General features: G+C 37.9%; 1 protein-coding gene across 1 annotated transcript in view; it reads right to left on the bottom strand.

Annotated features, from left to right (window-relative positions):
* Window positions 1–1,560: 1,560 nt before the first annotated feature.
* Window positions 1,561–22,575, bottom strand: part of LOC129579423 (dynein axonemal heavy chain 10) — a 49,303-nt gene continuing 28,288 nt past the window's right edge. The window contains exons 47-71 of the mRNA XM_055469503.1: window positions 21,944–22,076; window positions 21,235–21,383; window positions 20,877–20,980; window positions 20,682–20,755; window positions 20,067–20,203; window positions 19,208–19,359; window positions 18,602–18,963; window positions 18,288–18,461; window positions 17,488–17,867; window positions 17,086–17,376; window positions 16,576–16,838; window positions 16,117–16,421; window positions 14,970–15,973; window positions 14,579–14,833; window positions 14,071–14,284; window positions 13,362–13,504; window positions 12,771–12,932; window positions 12,034–12,208; window positions 11,332–11,466; window positions 6,516–6,727; window positions 5,049–5,189; window positions 4,350–4,454; window positions 3,819–3,920; window positions 3,423–3,563; window positions 1,561–2,124 (exon numbers count right to left, since the gene is read on the bottom strand). Of these exons, the coding sequence (XP_055325478.1) occupies window positions 1,969–2,124; window positions 3,423–3,563; window positions 3,819–3,920; window positions 4,350–4,454; window positions 5,049–5,189; window positions 6,516–6,727; window positions 11,332–11,466; window positions 12,034–12,208; window positions 12,771–12,932; window positions 13,362–13,504; window positions 14,071–14,284; window positions 14,579–14,833; window positions 14,970–15,973; window positions 16,117–16,421; window positions 16,576–16,838; window positions 17,086–17,376; window positions 17,488–17,867; window positions 18,288–18,461; window positions 18,602–18,963; window positions 19,208–19,359; window positions 20,067–20,203; window positions 20,682–20,755; window positions 20,877–20,980; window positions 21,235–21,383; window positions 21,944–22,076 (5,469 nt within the window). The 3' untranslated portion in view covers window positions 1,561–1,968. The remainder of the gene's footprint in view (window positions 2,125–3,422; window positions 3,564–3,818; window positions 3,921–4,349; window positions 4,455–5,048; window positions 5,190–6,515; window positions 6,728–11,331; window positions 11,467–12,033; window positions 12,209–12,770; window positions 12,933–13,361; window positions 13,505–14,070; window positions 14,285–14,578; window positions 14,834–14,969; window positions 15,974–16,116; window positions 16,422–16,575; window positions 16,839–17,085; window positions 17,377–17,487; window positions 17,868–18,287; window positions 18,462–18,601; window positions 18,964–19,207; window positions 19,360–20,066; window positions 20,204–20,681; window positions 20,756–20,876; window positions 20,981–21,234; window positions 21,384–21,943; window positions 22,077–22,575) is intronic.

Here is a 22,575-nt window from a genome sequence, read left to right as displayed (position 1 = left end):
TAAACTTACGTTTTTTCCCTATTGCATATGCTTTGCAAAAAGAAACCTGATGTAATACGTACCTTTGGCATGCTCTATTTCCAGATATTTTGTAAATATAAAAAATGCAAATTTCCAACAGTTTTATTATCGACACACACACACACATGACATGCTGAGATAAAGAATTATTCCAAACAAAAATGAGATCGAAAATTTAATAGCGAAAAAAAAACGGAAGAAAAATCCATTTTTCTACTTCTTCAATGGCGTTCGTGATTGCTGTGGAAAATATTTGGCTTTGGTATTGTGGTCCATAAAATTATTCCGCAGCGGTACGGTTTTGTGGTTTCACTCTCGATTTGTTCCACATGAAGAAGTTACAACTATATATACACGCTTTGTCGATATAAACTATTCAAACAACGTTCACGTGATTTTTCAGCCAACAGAAACGATAAGGATATCAATTTCCCAAAAACTAAGCTTCTTTTTCCTTCTTTTAGTACACTCTACCGTTCAGTCAATAGTAGATGAGCTTCGAGTTTTTCCTTGGATTTGTTTTTTCCTTCCTGCATTGCTTGACTTACCACACACACACACACACATATTATTATTAGTATGCACAGTAAGCTTGTTCATCTTATAGGGATAAAATAAATTTCTTTGATCTCAGCTTTTCAATTTCAAAGCTGATTTCCAAAGGGAGACGTAAGTTTTAAGTGTAAAAGGTGGAAAAAAACGACAAATTTTAATTTTCTACAGACTTTTATTCTAAATGGTTTTGGGTGGAAGTTTTTTTTTCCTGGAAAAACATGTGTAAAAAACCCAAATCCTCATGTGACATAAACAAATGGCAATTTACACATATCTTTTTTCTCTATTCACACTCTCGCGTATGGGACAAAATTGAAATAACGTAATTTCGTTGGCATAATTTCATCGGCGTAGATTAAAAAAAAAATGCTGTCGGAAATAAAAGCAAGCAAAACCTTCTTAAGTACTGAGCGCGCACGCGAGAGAGAGAGAGAGAGAGAGCGAGAGTGTCATGGATACGAATTTCAATCAGATTTATTTGCAATTCGCATTTATTCGATTTCTGTTTTCACTTTTATTTATTTATTAGCGCTGAATCGATGATTTTGTTGTTGTTTGTCCAATGGCAGTTTTTTTTTCAAGTGGTGCTTTTGAGAGGAGAGAGAGTGTGTATGTGCTTTTTTCTTGTATGTATTTTATTTTATTACGGCATTGAACAGTGTGTCATCCAATTGTCGCATGTATGTGTGTCCTGTGTGTGAGTGTGAATGTGGTACATAAATTGTGCGTCGACCAAAATGTCACATGTTTAGCAGAGAAGAAAAGTAGAACAGCTAGCTAGGCAGCAGCAGTAACCCGGAGAAAGGCCAACATAATATGGCATTTATATGGACAATTTGCAGAATGCGTGCATGAAATATTCGCTCGAATTCTCGATATGACACAAAGTATTAATGGATGAAATAATTTATTTATCAGTTGGTTGGTTATTAATATGACACATGAATTACATGCGTTTGATTTCGTTCAGCATTTTTTGGTCAACACAATTTGGTTTTTATCACCAATTTTTATAAATCTCTGTGTGTGTGTGTGCGTGTGTGTGCAGTTGAATCTGGTGCAGTAGTGCATTGCATTTTTATTTTTCATTGGTGCGATATTTTATTTATTCGGCCGATGTTTTTTTTTTCGCTTTCCTTCTCTCTCTCCCTCTCATTCAATTCCGGTCATCTCCGTTTTTCACGCTTTCCGATTCGGTTTACATCATATTGCTTACAACAATATTATTTCGGTTGGTGTTTTATTTATTTCGTTTGCCGGTTGGAATTTATTTCTTCTTTCATTTCATTCCAATTTTTTTGCGTCGATTTTCTTGTGCCATGGCCATGGCATGCTCGATGGCCCGTTGTAATAAATTAATTACAATTTGACATCACTTTTATTGGGCGCGATTTAATCTCGGTTTAATATTAAGCACACACCGAGCAAAATCCAGTGGTTCGTATGTTCGATGTTTCGTAGATACGCTTCGAATACGAGTCTATTGTTATCATTGTGCACATCCCAATTGCGTTTCGATGTTGTGTACACGGGCGTTACCAGTGAATCCTACAAATTTGGCAAACAACAAAAATAGAGAAACGTCAAGGCGATCCGTGAAAATGAATAATGAATTAGCGAGAGACAGAGAATTGAAATATGCATATATCTAGGCGCTAAAGTTGCTGAATATTTTCCGGTTTGGCATTCCACCGATTTGCTGTTGCGGTGGAATTGTTCGGTGCGAATGAAGATTAAATATAAATGGCAAATGGGCAATCGCCGCAACAACAACGAGATGGGGAAAAAAGGACGTAGAAAAACAACAAGAAGAGAATCCGAAATGAAAGTGAAATACGGAGGAGCAAGAGCGAGAGAGAGCCCATCAAAACAACACTAATTCGACATGCTATTCGCCTAAGTGACCAAATGCGTACCGTATATCATATTTGGGGATTGAATTTAATGTGATATATTTCGTCTTACTGAAATCACTAACAGGCTGTTGATTTTACTTAAATGTTGAACAATTCACGATTTGCTTGATTGTGCAGAGCGTTCATCCGATGATTTCCCACCCCTCTCTGTTTCGTTCGCTCTCTATCGTTTTTTCTCTCTCTCTCTCTCTCTCCCTCTCCCTCACTTGTTCCACTATTACACATTGTCCGCTCGCAAATGTACACACCAAACCCGACAGTCATGGCTACACCTTGTATTGTTTGTCCGATCAACTGGCCCATTTCTGCTACGATAAAGCTCACACAGATTATGTTTTATTTATGCGCTCAGCTGCCACTGTACATAGCCAAGATGTCATTCCTCATTGATTTGTGCAGGCGAGAGAGCAACGAGCGGCAAGCGTTTGCGCGTAAGTAAATGTATGTGTTCGCGTGTGTGTGTGTAGTATGATGTTTGAATCGACCGATGTCAAGTTGTGATGCTCAACAAAATCTCGGCTTGAAATTAACCGTAAAATCAACAATTGCTCGAATGCCTGTCCGGACTACGAAATTGTTACACATTTTACGTAACGATTCTCTCTCGGCTAATTGGCTAACTATTTACCAACTATGTCATTAAGGTGTCTAAGTGGTTGGCAATGCGACAAGTGACCACTCGGAATATATCGTAGTGATACCGAGAGAAACGAGTCAGCCAACGCATGATATGCACAATAGTCACATAGTAAAAGTTGGACGACGACAACGATGACACAACCACTCAAACACGCAAAATGACAGAAGAACTTTGCATTTTATATCTTCTTTCTTGCTTTTTTCCTCTTCCTTCCCGCTTTTCTCACAAAGTCTCCATTGTACAGTAATCTAAATTGACAATTGAAATCACATCGTTTACAATTTGCATACCTGCGTTTGTAATTTATGTTTTTCCATTGGTATAACACGTAAAATAGGTAACGGCTCCTGCAGGTTGTTCGATTTAACCAATGCGTTATGCTCAATACTCCATCCAGCACCCTCAATAAACAGTCCGCTGATATAACAACCCTTCTCACAATCACCAGTAAATGTGCGTGCATGTTGTATGGGGGGAGAGTGAGCGAACGAGTCCAGATCGATTTCGATTCCGATTCGTATAGCCAAAGGGAAGAAAAACAAAAATCAAATCGAAAAATTACCCAAATCAAAACGATGTAGACAATTCATATGGTTTTGCGCTTGACGAGAGCGCCCATTGCCTACATATATATGTATGCATTCAACTGAATTATTGACGCGTGTGTGTGTGTGTTTCTAACATACCGAATCAAGTTGCTCTTCCACATCATTCGCATCGGAGTATGTTGTAACCGAGGTAAAAATCGTTGTGTTTTCAATAGGCCAAATATTTTTGCGGCAATCCATCTGTATAATAATCAAATTAGTCGAGTAGATGGAGGTTGGGTGGTTGTATGTGAAAGGGGAACGGCGAATCGAATCGATATAATATGCAATAAGTGAAATGCTAATAGTAAATTGAGTTCTTGCGGTGGAATGGGGGGTGGCCTGCTAAACAAATAAAGCGATAACCCAAACCCATTCGATTCGAATTCAATTTTCAAACGATACATGTTTATTTGTTCGTATTTTGTTCTTTTTTCATTTTTTTTTTGTCGTCAATGTGCATTTCGATTGTTTTTTTGCGTCCATTAGAAAGATCAAAACCTGGTTAACAAGGCCGCTCAAAGCAATAATAACAACGATTAAGTGTCATTTATACTGTCTCTGCGCGTTTGTGTGTTATGGCATATAAATCTAAAGATATTGTGCTGTTGTTACAAACAATGAACATACCTGAACTATTGCTCTCAAAAAGCTTTTAGGTGCATGCAAACCAGATAACCACATCACAGTGGGTTCACCTGAAACCGACCAATATTTATACTGTTGAGCACGATGCTAATGTTTTTGCATTGATTGTTGCGGCAAGTTGTACAGTTTTGTACGTGCATCGACGACAGTGATTCGTGTGGTGGGTGTGCATATTTTTCGGAAATGCCATTTTGCATCCAGCGAAAAGAATTGATTTTTTTTTGTCCCCGCAATTTATCGTCCAAATCCATATCGCGCCCGATGAGCCACAAAATACGCATCGTATTGTTGTCGTTCGTTGTTTGTTTGTTTGTTTGCGTGTAGGTTTGATTACAATTACGAGTTTGTCGTCATTGGCGACGCATATTCGTTTCCATCAAAGATCCATTGTTGTTGTTTTGTTACGAAAAATAGATTTTAGTCAAATGCGATATTGGGGGCGCAGTAAAACCATACAAATAAATACGTGAAAAGTTCATCGTATATGGTACGCATGCATCAGCGACTCTCGCGCAACGGTACAACCATTCCCACATACAATGGGCGATGGGCTTGCTTATTGAATTACATACACTCGAAAGTCGATGAACAAGCGATATAGTATACACGATGCACGATATAAAAGTGAAACGATATGCCCACGATTATGCGAAGGAGTAAGTGGATGAGTGTACTATGTACCTGCAAATGATTTAACCATGCAGCTAATTGCATACAAGTTTCTGGTGCTAATTTCCTCCAATCGTCTGGCAATCGTTGATTCAATAACGCGTCTGCTATCTCATCCAATGTTGCATCCATCGCCAATTTTCCGGCATTTGCCTATTGCAAAAGTTTTAATTGGATAATAAAATCCAGCACACAACTCAGCACACACACGCACACAGAATCTCTCACACAGACGCGTACAATTCTCATAGTTTCATTTACAAATCACTTTCGACTATCACACGATACATATGGCTAAATGTATGTGTGTGTATTTATTTCGATTGCTTATGTGATTGTCGGTGCGCAAGCCACAGCTAGCACACATTTCATTTATTGCATTAGCACTCTTCATTTGGTTGATTTAACGGGGAAAAATAAAACTTTTGCAAAATAAAAGTGCAAGCAAATTATTTATTAATGAAGTTCATCTAATAGAAATTTGATGGTGTTAATCGATAGAAATGGAACGAAACACCGACATAGCCATCGAAAAGAAGAAGTGGTTAAACGAAGTAGCGACACGATTGATACAGTTGGAATTGATGGTGCGTCGGAGAGAAGAGAGTAATTTGAACGCTTAGGCCTCTCTTATGCCACCATTGTTGGCGACATGAAACAAAGGCATTATTCTGTTGCTATGCCACAATTGTTTAACTCATCATCAATTCGCTGTTGTCCTTCTCCTTATACAGCTCAATTGTGAGAATTTCATCATGGGCTAATTATTGCTTTTAATTATCCGGTGCATAATCATTTTCATTGAATCATACGTAAATTAAATTCAAAAATTTTCTTCGAAATATAGACTTAATAACAGCCGACAAAACGGATTAACAAAGTTGAAGCGAGAAAATGAAGAGCGTGTTGTGGCTTGTGCATGCATTGTGCATTAGCTCGTCAATCATGAAAAATATTCTCTTGTTATACTGTGTGTTTGTTATTTTTTAATTTGATCAGTTATAATGAACTTTTGCCATTGTCTCTCAACCATGTTGTGCTCGCGTTGTAACCATGCCGAACCGTGCCTTTGGTACTGATTTCTATGATTCAGCCGCTTTCGAAACTAAACCAAAGTCAATGGCAACGAGTCATGCACACGCAGTCACATCATGGCAATCGGGCTATGGAAACCGAACAACTCGCTATCTCTGGGCGGAATAATTGAAAAGTGGTCAGACACATGTCGAGAGATTGAGAGCGAGAAGACAGAGAATATACTATGTATGTTTATTTCGCCAGGCACACAAATGCCAAGATTGAACTTTTGTGCAAGTGTAGTGTGGCTGCCTGAAGTTGTGTGCACTGCACATTCACGGTGCCCGGACCAGCAATCGCATATGATTGCCTGAGTTTGCAGCTTTTGCTGAACTTTTAAACAACCAAAACCCAAAACCACGATGGCTCGTAAATATAAAACTTATTTACTTGTACACATACTTTTCGTAAAAGTTTTAAAGTTTTTTCGATACGTTCAACAAGTCCATTGTATAGCTGCAGCTCCTGTAATAAAACCACACCCGTGGGACATAATTTCATTTGAAGTGTTTCTTTAACTCGCCAAATTTCGAACGTTTTTGGCAATTTTTCAAGTATATCCAATGCTGTTCTATCAATGATGTTGTCACGGCTTATGTCACCACATAAATCATCTGTTTCCGTTCCATTCGGAGTCGTCGTGCAGTCGTGGCCCAATGTGTGTTGTTGCCATCATCGTAGTCGTCGTCGTTGCCGCCATCATTGTTGTTGTTGTCAATGATTATTTGTGGCATTCATTCCAAATCCCATCGTAGACAAACCCAAGAAATTCGGCGAATCACACGATCACAAGATGAATGAAGATAGAGATATGGTTTTTGTTTTTTTTTTCGTTGTTTTTTCGGTTTGTTTGTCACCCAAAACCCAGCACAATGATCAGTAACAATCGTCGTAAGCCGCAACATTGAATTCAGCCGAGACAAATTAAAAGTAGACAACGATATACATAGATATATGGAAGAAAAAAGGAAAAAAAATTCTTACAAGAAATATAAGTTTATGCCACCGAAAAGGAGATGAGATTTTTGGTGCGAGATTTCTGTGTTTGTAGATGTTGTTTTGCGGTGCGACAGCTTGCCTTTTGTTGAAAAATGGGAAACATGGCCAAAAGAAGAGAAAAAAAGAGGCGAAAAAAACTATGTACAAAATAAGAAGAAAATCGGAATAAATATTTTATATTTGTCCTCGTTAGTTTGCGATGCCATTCTTTCCTCCTTTTTTCGCTCCATCTCTCTCTCGCTTGCTCGCTCGCTTCTGATTTCAGCTTGGTGATATTTAATCGAAGGAAATCCAATAAATAATGACTGCTTAATGTATCATAAAAGTTTTCCAATGTGTATTATGCGTACGTAAGGCAACATAAAGCAATCTAACTAGTCAGAAATAAGCATAGTCACCACACCATACACGCATCATCACACAGATTCGATAACAATAATTTAATATATTGAATTGCGGTCCGCTTTTGTCGAATCGAACGCTAATATGGTAGTATTTGGTGTGGTTTTTTTTTCTCTCTTCTTCTCAACATGTACTTGTGATCAATGAGCAAATACTCGAGTGATTGCATGAAAAATGTGAAAAAATACTTCACCACTGTTATCATGCGCACCGGACAATGAAGTGAGAGTGGGAGAGAGAGAGAGAGTAAGACGAAAAAAAGTGGTAGAGAGAGAAAAGATAGAGTGAGAGAGAAAAAAGAACGAAAAAATTGCTTTCAACACCAAAATGTCACACATCACACTCTATGTGAACGAATAGTGGCGCATTCCCGAGAAGGCCATCGTTTGCTGTTACATAACGCGCGATGCGGTTGAGTTTGTATATTTTAATAAAAATGTTGCTGGAGATTTCCATCCGAAACACTAAATTTTTGTGATTTGAATTACGATCGAGTTCACGCAGCAGTTAAAAGGCTAACAGAGACGAAATACCGATTCCTTTTCGTCTCTACGGGCACACACATACAAACACAAGAGCATTTTGCTCGGTGACTGCCTGTATTGGCGTAGCTATGCCTGCATCCATGGTAAAACCGTGACGAATTTTTCACAGCGAACCGAGTATATTTTGTTCGACAGCAAAAGCATAAATACAATCGTACAAGACAAATGTATTTATAAATCTTTTCGGTGGCATTTTCTATGCTTAAGAAATGAGAAAAAAAATTCGATTTCGATGAAATAAGATGGAGAAGAAGAAAAAATTCCTAAGAAATAGTATAAATGATTGCTTCAAATTTGTTACTTGATATTTGTCTGCCACGTTTTTGTGTGCATATATATACATGTGTGTGTGTGTGTGTGTGTGTGTGTGTGTGTGTGTGTTGCTTCGACATCGGTTTTTTCTGTTTATATTTAAATCATAAATTTAGCGCCGTCTGATTTCTACTTTTTTCCGTTTCGATTTTTTCGTTTTTCTCCTTGTCTCGTGTTCTACACTTTGATACTTTTTTTCACTTTGTTTTTTTTTTTTTAAATCAAAACTCTATCGAATTCCGACCCGAAATGCACGAAAGAATAAGAACAAAGAAGAAGAAATACAAGAAAATCCAAACCAAGGGTTTGTGCGAGAGAATGTGGTTTCACTTTGGAGTTTTGTTCTTGTTTTCGAAGTTGGCCGAATGATATATTGGTGATTGCCGAAATAATTGATAGGATGGAAACGAAAATTTCGTTATTTCTTTTGCGGTAAATGAATTAATGTGGTGCATTTTTTGCTCTTACTATTCCTTCTCGTTCATCGGTCGGGCTTGGTTTCCATGCTCAGATCATGCGCTCGACTAAGAAATGGGCAAATATTTTTCGTAAATAGTATTTACTAAATACGGTATATTTCACAAATGTTACGGGTGTCGCAAAATGCCCGTTCGGCAGACGAAGCGCACTCTCTCTCTCTCTCTTTCTCTCTCTCTCGCACACAATACGCAGAAACCTAGCCAAACGCACACACATGCACAGACAACATCCATTCAATTTATTGGCATTTGTCCTCCATACACTTCTATAAATTTTCAATTTAATCAGCGGAAAAATAAACTCACGCTATATTTATAAGTTGTTACTCTTGCCAAGAATTATTCCGAGACGAGGACGTATTTTCGGATTGTTTTTAATTTTTTTTTTGCTCTTCTTCCCTTCTCCCTGTATCTTTCTCTTCTCACTTTGTCCGACTGCTCTTCACCACTTCCTTTATTGGCTCGTGTTTTGTGCAAGAGTATGTATGTGTGTGTGTGTGTGATCCGTTTTGTGTGTGCCTTCTTCAAATGCACTTTTCAAATGGAAATGCATGTTTCAGCTGCGTTTAGCTCTAAGTAATAAATATTATGGAGAAAAATTGCACAAGTAAATTCAAAACGACAAAAAAGCACACACACACACACATACACACTGTGTATTACACAGGCGAGAGAGCTTTCAAAAGAAGCTCGCACTCGAACACTAAAAAGGAACACTATTCAATTCAATTGAGTTGGATTGAATTGAATTGAATTAAATTAAATGCGCAGACATTTTCCAACACGAAAAATCGCACGAAACGGTAATGTGAGGACGAGAGCAAGAAATGAGCAATAGAGAGCACAGAATGGGGATGTGAATGAAGAAGCCATTTCACCAATATATATATATATATATAATAGGAGAGATGAAGAGCGGCAGTGAAAATGACACACACAAGAAACAAAAACAAAATCTCCTTCAAAAACAATAACAATACACACTGTACTGAATAAATAATTTCAAGTATAATCATCAAATAGGACGAGATAAAAGTGGTGATAATGACAACAAAAAAACCAGCAAAACCCATTCACATTCACTCAAGCACTTGACGGCACTCGACAAATAAATAGGCAAATATAATGTGTTGAGTGCCATAAATAATTTAATTATGACTTGTGTACACACATCATCACCAAAAACAAAGCATAAACACAAGCGAGAGCGAAGACGATGGAGAAAATTAAGGCAAAAGTCATTAAAATACACGATAACATTTATTTTTAAAGGAGATTTTAAATATCTCACATTTTCTATATATTGTATGTCTGTGTTCGGTACGAGGGGCGCATTTGTTGCGACTCGTGTCAAATGCAAAAGGATATGTTTGCATAGCATCTCGACAACATCTAATGACTTGGTTATATTGAAATTAAGGGCCCAACGAATTGCGCGTTTTGCAACACGCACACACATACACTCCATCCAAACGAACCGAACAATGTGAAAATTGCTCAGTCTGAACATCGTACTTGGTTGAACAAGAATGCAAAGTGTGAGAAGTGAACGCACGACAAACCTCAATCCATCGACCGATGCAAAGGCGCACATTAAATACAAAATCTCAAATAAAACTTCTTCGAAACAATCATAATTTATTAAAAATGTTGCCATTGAATAATTTTGTTTTAATTAGAAAAAAATAATTGTTTGTGTATGGATATGGATTGTATGTATAACATTAGCGTTTCGATGTTTAGCGAAACAGCAAGGCCGCCATATATGTATATATATATATATCTATAATGTTTCGCATCCCATGAAACATTTGCACACGCAATATGTTTGTTTTTTCTTCGTTGAATTCAGATTTTTCCGAAGCTACGACAACCACTACGACGACGAAGTCTGATGGAAAGGAAATTGCACAAACATTAGACAACTCTCGGCAACATACAACATGATACGTACACAAATTCTCATAAACTCAACGCAAACAAAAAGATCGCAAAGCGATAATGCCACATCACAAGCCATCATCGTCATCGGCAGCAGCATGAGAATGAAACGGAAAATAGTATGAAACAAAAATGCCTTTGAATGAAATTACTCGAACAGATGAAAGTGAAATGAAAATGAAATTTTTAAATAATTTACTTGTAAAACAGAGAGTTTTCTGTGTGTTAAAAAAGATGAAGACGAAGATGACGACGACGACAGCGGCATCATCGACGAGGACAAATGCGATATTCGGAGAAGAAAAAACATTACTCACAGAGGATGGCAAATTTCTCTTTGAAAAAAAAAAAACATGCAATTTAAATGAACAAAAACAATTCCAGCGAAACACTTCTCATAAAATTGATTTACGAAAATATTCAAATTACTAGTGTTCATTTTGTATTTAATCAACCGCAAACAGAGAAATCAATTATTATTTTCCGACCGTAAAACAGAAGCATGATTAAATATGCAGAAACCAATATGAGAATACAAACCTGTTTGGTGAACCTTGCACTGCGGGAGTCGCTGCCAAATGTATTTAATATATTGTTGGTTGTATGCAATTTCGGCACTGTCATTCAGACCGATTACGTCAGGTGCATTAGTTAATGGAAGTCCCTTAATTGCGTCTGTTGTTTTTTTTTTCGCAGTATAAAAATTGAGAGAAAAATAAAGAAACGAATTATGTAGAGGCAAATCGAAGCGAGAAAAAAAACACTGTTGCACATTCGCTGGTGGAGTTTGACGCAATGATGTCCTATCGGTCAATGCGTGGAAAAAGGATTGCAAAAACTATGTGGAATGGAATGAAACGCGAAGGCAAATGTTGGCACATTATTATTCTTGTTGGAAAGCATCGAAACAAAGTTTTACTACGACAATTTTCAGATAAACAATGTAATCTCCATACAATGCATAAGCGCACACACAACCTTGGAAGCATATGGAGTACTATTTGTTAACTAAAGCAGTTTTCGTGAACTTGGAACAATAAAGACATTGTACGAAAACCGTTTTGTATTCAATGAGAATTGCGTTTCGATTTAATTTAAGTATTTGTTTGAATCGCACTTTGTGAATTTTTGTCATCCGACCGAAAGACCGAACCGAACTGAACCCAACCTGCACCCAACGACACACAAATTCAATGGAAAATTAAGATAAAGTGAGAGAGAGAGAGATGCAGGGAAACTTACGTAAAAAATCCATTTTCGAGTTGGCTGCATATGGGATTGCATAGTTTGCTTGGTGGCCTTTGTAAAAGTGGAATGGTTGGAATGAATCAAAGACAAAGTCGCCGAGATACTCATCCAAATATGCAAGCAGTATTCGTCTATCAAAGTTATCGAGAACTTTTCCACCATAAACCATCTGTATGCAATGAAAATTAGAAGAGCATTAAACTTAAGACTGGTACACATTGAAATCACTAATTGATTTCGCATCGTTTCAGTTTTCATTCACTTACTCACTCGTTTGCTTGCATTTGATTTCGCTATACACTAACTCTACGCTGGTATTTTTGAAATTCAGTCGTAGAATTTTGTGCGAAACGGTACCGGTACCGGTACGCGAAGCAAAACAACAATCGTGCGCTCGTACATTTCCAACGGATAATTATTTAAATTGAAATGAGCAAAAACATTTGAATAAATTATTTACACATAAAACTCATTGATTAATTGACTCAAATCGCTGAGGTACTTGCTCTTGCTTCGATTAATTTTGGAAGAAGAACCGAACCGAACGCGAGAGCAAGAGAGTAAAAAAAAATACATATTTATTCGACGCAGTTTCAGTTTGTCTATGAAATTGACATCATCGATCTATTGCGAATATGCGTGCACGCAACACGCGACAGCGAGCAAAACGATACGAATAGATGAAAACAAAAACAGAACGGGAAAAGATACACAACACATCATTCACTTACCTCTCCAATCAAGAATTTCAAGTCGTTCCATTGAAATCCGCTTTCAAATGAGCAAGTGGTACTTTGTAAGGACGAGCTCAAAACTTGCACGCTTGTGTCATAATCAAATTCATTAAAATCGTAATTAGCATTCCAGCCGATTTTGCCAAACTTTGAACGCTCCTGCATTTTCATGTGTTCACGAGTGAAATGATGGAACCAGAGCGGGTTAGCACATGCAATAACCGGAGAAGAATAGGAATTATGTTTTAGAATAGAGAGAGAGAGAGAGAGAGAGAGAGAGAAAAGCTTGAAATGAAAATGTGCTCGTGTGTTTTCATTTGGTTCATGCGATTTCATATTTTTTTCTTTGTCTCTTCTGTTCACACAATACACGAAAACGGTTGTGACTCACAACGAAAATAAATAGGCCTAATGAATTTACGCTTTATGAATTTGGTGCGCTTTGAGATTAATCACAGCGAGCGAATTTTTCTCGACAGTTTTCGTGTGTTTTATGAAGAGAAATTCGTAAACGAAACAAATGATATTTTATATATTGGGTAATGGTGATAATGATGCTGAGGGTGGATTGCTCAAGGTAATGCTTACTTGCATAGCTGCATGGAAAAATGTCAGGACGTAAAGTAGCGGCTTAAAATATTTGTGTGAACATCGTTCGATCGAAGAATCCTCCAAGTTTGCAAAAGTTGTTTGTAAGCATTGTTTGATGCCGTTTGCCCTTTCGTACACCACTGTAAAACGAACCGAAAACGGGACACCGTTATGAAGAAAAAAAAAGATGGAAAAGAGAGAGTGAGAGAATGAAAATGAATTTGTACATTGTCGACACACACACACACACACACACAAAATTCGGAATCGGTTTTCAAATCTCGATTATTTTTCGTTTAAGGGCAACAATTTTTTGTTTCTTCAACCGGGCCGACGAATACGATGAGCAGACCAGAAAAGCTAAAGAGTGGAATATGGCGGAAAGTAAAACGGAACAATCAAGGGAAAGCAACAAAATGGAGCAGAAAATGGAAACAAAACCCACGAAACGATGGAAAATCGTAGCACACAAGCAAGCGGCTATTTTCCAAAGTCTGAATTTAAGACACTTCATGCCTTCTTCTCTCTTCATCTTTCAACATGAATTCGTAACAATAAATAAACAGTTCTTGCCCATTCTGGCCCACTCAATGCTGTCAACGCTACCGAATCCGAATCCCAATGCCCGATTTAGTCTCTCTATCACTCGGTGTGTGTATGTGTGACTGTGTACACACATTCACATTGTGAATAAATTGTGATAAACCTTTGAATGATCTTTGTAACATTTCAAGTGGAAATGCCTTTGTTTCCAGTACTATTATTATCCATAATCGAAAATCTTGACGAAACTCATTTGATTCTTTGATGTCTAATAAATGATTTATTCGTTTAATTATCTGTGTCTTTGTGTGTGCACCGCTTTGTAAAATCAACCATTGGCCCGTCCTTATCGATTCGTTCAATTGTGAAATAATTATCTGCAAACGAGAGAATGAGAAAAAGAGAAATAGAGATGGAGAGAGAGAGAGAGAGAGAGCGAGAGCGAGAGAGAGCGTGTGTGAAATAAGCATTTTCTGTCGATTCACGTAGATATTCGGAGGACCGATAAATCTTTGGAAATTGATTTTGGAGGTGTTTACAGTGTGTGTATATATTGTATACATTAACTGCCGCACAATGCGCACACTTATACGTGTATAAGTTATACACACATCCGGACCCTGAAAACTCGATGAAACAGTTAAATTTACTAAACGTTGCTATCTACGTACATCGTTGGCTGTGTGATCGATTGAAATAATATTTGCTCCATGGTAATTATGCGACAGTCTCAATATTTGATGCATTGGATCCATTCCGTCGGTTGGATACACAAGAATGGGTACATTCGGTGCGGATGACGTGAATATTTGATTGAAGTCAACAACAGGTGATATTAAAAAGTCTTCACCGATTGTGCTTCTTATGTAGGTTCGTATGGCTGGCAGTAAGCGGTCGGGGCGGAAACATCGTAGAATTAACAGTTTCTGAAATTGAGAATTTAGAGAAACACATTCCACTCAAGTAAATTCGAACCGTTCGTTCGTTTTTTTTGAGTGTGTGTATTTGCCAATGACAAAGATCGTTTTGTATTGGAAAACATCAATGAAATTTGGTAGCTACCTGAAAAAGTGTTATACCCATGACATACGGTTCGGGACAATTAATTGATTCTGGAGTTTTCGCTTGAAGCCACTCTTGCCATTGGTTAGCATTTACTCTGAGTTGATTCAAAAAGTCAGAAAATACCGTTGGAAATGCAGTCATCAGTTCGTGTGCGTCATTGTATTGTTGATTTGATAGCCAATCGGGTGTGGTGGTGTTCGGCACATGCACAGCCCCACCGATTGGTCTGAACAAAAAGTCAATCTCATTACGTAGAAGTCTTCCGTCATAATACTCCAGCTCCATGGCGATGCGTAGGGAAAAGAGTAGTTTATCTTTTTGAAAAATTCCCATCGATCCGATATTATAAATCCGTTTGCTTAAATCGGCAATTATTTTCAATAAGCGTTGATTCAAATCGATGCCAACCATACGATTACTTGGCCCATCATCCGGAGTCTGTATGGAGGCCATTATCTGCGTAAAAATTTCAATAAAATCGCACATTGCGTGCTGGTAAAATGGATCTATAGCCGCCATATCGGCTAGCACAAAGAATAAACTGGCGGCTTTCAATGCAATCAATCGAAAATCATTTCGTTTCGTTTCGATAGTCGTTAAGGTGTTTTCATTCGTAAATACCATTGCATTGAGCTGTATAACTTCGAGCTTTGTCGATTCCAGTAATTTCATTGTGTTTGGATTATCGCGTAAATTCCCATCGCATGATGCGATCTGTGTGAGTAAGCCGGCTTCCAATTCGACAAGTCGTTTGTGATTTGCGGCAACTGAACCATACAATGATGCACGTTCCGTTGCTAATTCACCATCAACCGCTTCGAAAACAATGTCTAGCAACTGATTTTCTAATGACGGCAACGTTGTATTAAAATTAATGACAACGGCACTCGAATAAACGTGTGCACTGAATTTCGGATTCGACCGTTGGCTAACCAAATACATGCGAAAACCGTCGTTAAACTCGATTTCGATTGGGCCGACTTTCACAAATTTTCGGTTGTCTTTTTCTACCAACAAAAAAAAAAGAGAACAAAATGGAAGAGAAACCGAGAAAAGAGAAGAGAATGCAAAAATTTATTTGAAAAAAAAACGAAGTGATATTGCGTGTGTGTGAGAGAGTGAGAATGGGGAAAATGATGGAAACCTCGTAGCTTTATCTCGAGTAAATCCATCAATGTTGGATCAATTTGAGTGTGCACATCTTCGAATACAACGATTTCGCCGAGAGCGATGGCTTTTAGCAATTCACCGATGGCATCATCCGCATCAAATCGCAGAAATTTAACATTATTTTGACGTTGATGCGCTGCTTTAATGCATTCGATTGCTTTAAACTGTGGATCTATACAAATCGGTGTTCTTAATGTTTTTGACAATATCATTCGATTTTGCTTGAAAAATTCATCGGCAAGTAAATCGTCAGAAGCACCAGCATCAGCATCGAACGATCTGCAATTCAAGTGAGAGACAAGAATACATGAGATTATGGGAAACACTTGCAAGGAGTAACGTAAGTAATAATAACTGCGAACGCATTCGCATGACACAGACTTGTGCACGCGAACGAGAAAAAGAGAGATTGAGTCTCTCCAGTGATACATACTGAGATGAGCCAATATCATTTAGATCGAGAACATCGAAAACGTCACCAATTGGAATGTTTCTTGTGTGAATGTCGCACAGCCAATCGTCAAATATCATTTCCTTGCGGAATGACATTGAGAAGCAGCCGGTGTATGTAAGAAACGATGCTGTCAGCAAGCAATTTCCAATGACATTATCTTTTTCATTTTCCAGAACCGACAAATTCGATACCCATCTGCTCCTCTCTGGATTCAGTTCATCGACCAATTTCGTTGATATTTTCTGTTTGGGAAATGGGCAAAAGACACAAGAGACGAATAGAGAGGAAGAGAGAGAGAGAGAAACACAGAAAATAATATAGACAATTCAAAGAAAATGAATGTAACTAGTTATTGTGCAGACAAAACAAAAAAGAAATACTGGAGCTTGAGAGAATAAACATTGATAAAAGTCGCACAGCATATATATACACACACACACACACACACATGCACACAAATAAAATGATAAACTCTTCAATTCACTTTACCAATTTGGTTTCGGTTTCGCATAGCATGGCTTTTAGCGTGTGCTTTTCGTCAGTAGCGCTCACATGCTGCTGTCTCAACTCGTCCAATTCGATTTCCAATTGATTTTGTTCGACATTCAACATTTGCAGCACATTTATTGATTCTTCGACTTCATTCTCGAGCATTTTGAGCCGTGTACGCTTCGGATGGATGTCTTTGAGGATGTCGCAGTATGTCACGACTGCTTTTAAAAATTTGAATAGTTCAAAGAATCCCGGTGACGTTGTTTCCAATTGGCTTAGATCGCATTTCTGTTGGATTGTGAAAATTGAAGGTCCGGTCAAAGATTAACACAGCATTAGAATGAAAGATTCAAGAGACAGTGATCGAAATGCTCAATCGGTAAATTACATGGAACTTACTTTTAAGTGACCCTTGCACTGTAATAGTTGCTTCAGACTAATTAAATCACAATTCATTTCTGAAAGGCTTCTGAAGTAATCGTCTTCAAGCATTGCGCTGCGCACATTCTTCCATGAGATATCTCGAATGCCTCTCAATATGAAAAAGCACTCGGCGACCACTTCAACGTCTTCGGGCGGCGACTCCATTTCCAGCATATCAGCAATTGTATCTCGTTTAAATTCAATTAATGCTAACTTGGCTGCTTTCAGCGGCTGTAACGCATCGATTATTGTCATTTCAATTTTCTCCTTTTCGATTGCAATGTTTTTACTTTTGGCCACAATTTCCGATTGCTTTCGAAGCGCTTCATCAGCTTTCTCCTGAACGATATTGATATCTAGAATTTTCCGTTGTTGTTTCGGGGCAAACGAATAAAACAATCAGTGGATGGAAACGTAACGAAATCAAGAGAAGAATGAAAATAATGCAAAGTGAATCTCTTCAGCATCAATCAGTGTACGCGGTATTCATAATTCAAAATTAAATGCATCACTTTTCAAAAATGGAAATCAGCATTCGTGGAAAAGACCGTTGGTAAGACGATTACTTGCGCTATTCACAATTTCAACATCGAATTCGAAGCAGTAAATCATGTTAAAGTGAAGTGTCAACGCAAAAAGCCACTCAATCGCAACATTTAAATTTCAAATTGATTTTTATTCAATAAAAATATTCAGAGCCATTTCTGAATTTATGACTATTTAAACGGAGCCAAAAATGGAAGAGAAGCAAAAAATAAATTCGGTGAACTCCTTACTTTTCTCGATATTGTCGACCATTTCCTTGCACTTTATCTTCAACAATTGCATTTTCTCCCGCTGTTCCTTCGCCAGCAACGACAGTTGATTTAAATTTTCCGACAATTCTTCACATTTCGAAATGGCTGCAGACAAACGATTGCATCGTTCGGCCAAATATCGATTTTTTTCCTCTGTTAACCAGCGCACACAAGCACACACCATAAGAAAGAAAAAAATTGAAACATTTCGAATATTAAATTTCACAAACAAGGAACAAGATGAAATGACAACAGTGGACCAAAAAAAACAAGATCGCACCGCCCATACAAACCTATCAAACGAATGTTTGTGTGAATGTATTCCAGATAGTGTTTGGGAGTTACGAAATTCAAGCGGTCACATTCGGTCAAAAAGCGAGCCGAATAATTGTGTACGGAATTGTGTACATGCACGACATGCTTGACAATTCCGTCGAGATGGTTTTCAGCTATCATTGGATGTCCGACCAAAAAAACGTTCGCTACTTTTGTAAGCACTTGTTCGCTCCACGGACGCATGTAGTCAATTGAAGTATTTCCAATTAGACCTGGATAGCGGCGACAGTGCAAGCGAAATGCTTCGTTCGGTTTCATGAGCAATGCAAAATGAATATTCTCATTGCAGTTGGCTAAAAAGTGGTTCCATAATTCGGCACTGCAGGACAAGATGTCCAGAGAGGGAAGATAAAAAAACACGTCTATACCCATTTGCTCAAAACAGTGAATGAAAAAAAAAATTGTAACACAAATTGAATGTGGAGGAGAGGAGACTTTTTATTTTCTCTTTTTCGCACATCTCCCTTCCTTTCGCTGTAGCTCCGACAATGACGCCAATGGAAACGGCGAGAGCGAAGCGCCGCACCCAAAGTGCACATATATAACAGGTACATATAACGTACCTCATAGCCATTTCATCATTGTTTTTATTAATCCATTCGCTGTAGTCATCAATAATTTGAGCTTTTTCGCTCGCCGAAAATAAATCATCAGTTATACCCACTGTAATGGTTTTATTTATGATCTCCAAAAAATAGGCCGACATTTTGTCCATCTGAGAAAAAAAAATATAATTAAATGTTCGCAATAAATTGATAAAATAATTCGGTTGAAGCTGTGTAGCAACGGCACTTCCCCGAAGAAAAAAAATTGGAATACCAATGCACGGAAATCACAGTGGAAATATTAATCGCACCAATTTCAATCAATGCACAAAACGGCGAACGAGTCAACCAAAAACGGTTAAACAGATTCGTGTGATCCGTGAATGATTTATATGATGCGCAAAAGACTTAAGTCATTTGTACCAAAAATGGCAAACGTGAATTTCAATCAGTCGGTGAATTTTAATCATTCAGTGAATTTGTCAACAGTTTGCACGAATTTATGTGTGGATCATTCGAATTAATTTAAACCAAACGGCTACATTACCTTTATTAACAGTTTCCAACATTTAAAATCATGATAATACTAAATTCACTCGGAAAAAGATATCATCTCACGGTTTTTTCAATGCCCAACCAAACAGAAAAAAAATGAGATGAAAATTTCTTCGTCATCTGCATAAAATGCGGTAAAATTCATCGAATGACAGAAACTTTACACCCAAGCATTGATTTTTTTTCTCGTTCGGACCCAGATTAAATCATGTATTGATAAAATCGAATTTTCCGCGCATTTCTCGAATTCCATGTGATTTAAATAAAAAAAAAAAACAGAGCGAACATTGAAAAATATTTCAACACCACTTGATTGGCTCACCTGATCGTTGATAATTGAAAATAAGACAACGGTTCGTTTGTTGTGGACTCCAATCTGTGTAAACAGTAATTTGAGGTCGTTTCGAAAGCGATTTTCATTATATCCCTCGCTTTGTACGATTTCAAACAGTTCACAACCTGTTTCATGTGGTATCATTACCATTACCACCAGATTTCGATTGCAGCAATGCGAGCAAGAGCGAGAGTAAGTGAGAGAGCGAGAGTAAGTGAGAGAGAGAGAGAGAGAGAGAGAGAGAGAAAGAGAGAGAAACGAGTGAAGAGAATTTAAAAACAAAACCATAATTCGCATATAAACGGTTTAAATGTTGAACAAAAAATGTAATCAGTTTTTTCGATTGAATTGCCACCCACTTTCAGTTTTAAAACTGTTATAACGTGGCAAAAATCCGAAAATATGCATTTTAACGCATTTTATCGTGCTGATTACAAATGTTAAATCCACATAATGTAACCGATTTTTTTGCTCTCGTTGTTTTTTTTCATGGTCGAAACCAACCTAACGGTAATGTATCATGCGTAATCGCATCACGTGTATCGAAAGCGAGAGACAGAGAGGAAAAAATTGAAAATGATTTCCGAGGTGACAAAATCAAACCTGCAGTAAATGCTGCGAGCCTGGCGGTAGACGTTTTCCCACAACCTTCCGGTCCAACTAGTAGTACGTGTCCTCTTTTGGTTTTCGTATGTGCACAATTGCCAAAGAAATCGTAAATTATTTAAAATAGTTAGGCGTTTCCCATTCACAAAGCATTTTCATTGTTATTGCCGATGGCACACAATGCGTGCATACCTATGTAGGCGCAAAGTACGATGTACCCGTGTCAAATGTTCCAAAAACTCGTCAAATAAAACCAAATTCAGAGTGCATACACGATTGTTATACTCTTGCAAGATCTGTAAATAGATAAAATTTGTGTAAAATAAGCGACGCTTACGCTAATTCTGAGATTTTCACCGGAGTATCTACATGGGAGTGGGAAGTTGGTATGAGTGAAATCTTTTGAGCGTGTGATGTGCGTGTATATGTGAATGTGCGATAGAGAAAGAGATCTCATCTAGGGAGTGGAAGCTGATATGTCTGCGAAAACTGCTGAAATGGAAGAAAATAAAACGGAAAGTGGAGAATGGAATGGCGAAATCATAAGTACCTCTTGGAATAAAAAATAAATGGCTTCGTAATCAAGCAAATCTTCATAGAACCGTGGTTCATTTTCATTAATCATATTTCGATAGTCACCGAACAGCAATGGATCACGTAGCGCATATTCGTGAATAGAAATGTCTATGGCTTGATTGCCTATACAAGAAAATAATACAAATGATATGATTTTCATATTTATTATATTGTTTCCAGAGTTTTGTATTCGGTGCTCGATGTCATGATGCGGACAGAGTGTGAGAGAGAGTGAGAGTGAGAGAAAGGCCATGGAATGCTGTAAAAGGCACGCGTTTTGGATGCCTGTTTTTTCGTCTTCTCTTTCTCCTTTTTTGCTCGGGAACCTTTCGCTCACTCTTTCACTACCTCGTTCATTCGCTCGCCACTCACACCAGCCACTCGATTGCCGAATATCTCGGCGCTAAACAAGTATGCAGCGCACAACTCTCGGCTGTTTAAGCGCCGGGTGTATTATAATATATGTACTGAATTATACATGTGCTGCATATTAGAGTGGAATGGCGTGCGCGCGGATGGAAAATTGATGTGGAATGTTCGGGGCGAACAAAACAACCCAGAGAGAAGAGAGTGAGAGTGAGAGAGAGAGAGAGAGAAAAAGATTTTGGCGCCGAGCATAAAATACAAAATTCTGTAACATAGAACAATTTAGATGTAACAAGATAATTAATGCTGAAGCTAACCTTCAATTATTTCACCTTTTTCATTATCGCCGCTTTCATTTATATCGCTGTGTACCGATAAATCTAATTTATGTGGCGCAGGAAAACTCAGCATTATCTCCTCAGAAATGAATTTCTTCATTAGTTTAACGTCCTTTTTTTTCGAGCAATTCATTGTCGAAGTTTGAGCCGTTAGTAGCACAGTATCGCCATCATAGCCGTCGCCGTCGCCGTCGCCGCCGTCGTCATCATCATCGTCGTTGATGTTTTTAGCATAACCGCAACACATTCCAATAGCAGTGTAATGCAAACAATACACATACACATACCGTCGTTTATTCCCGTTGATCGTGGCAGATATGGTTTGTAACCGCAATAAAAGCATGTATACACGCATTATTGCCACCGATTTCGGAACACAATGCAGAATAGCGAATGACGTGACGCGCGGCCGCGATCAGCACAAAGGAACCGAAGAAAAGGAGAAAAGAAAAAGAAGAACAAGAACAAGAACAAGAAGGAGACAGAGACGAAGTAAAAAAGAAAAACGTATAAGAATGAAATAACAAAAGTATTCATTTTAAAAATGCTTTTCTTGTTTGTAACACGCATTAAATAAATATTAGATGCATATAATGAAAGATAAAATCTAT

This window comes from Sitodiplosis mosellana, unplaced genomic scaffold (assembly GCF_009176505.1).
Source record: "Sitodiplosis mosellana isolate CC-2019 unplaced genomic scaffold, AAFC_SMos_1.0 Smas_scaffold_6226, whole genome shotgun sequence".
Lineage (NCBI taxonomy): Eukaryota > Metazoa > Arthropoda > Insecta > Diptera > Cecidomyiidae > Sitodiplosis > Sitodiplosis mosellana.
This window is presented reverse-complemented; position numbering and strand designations above follow the sequence as displayed.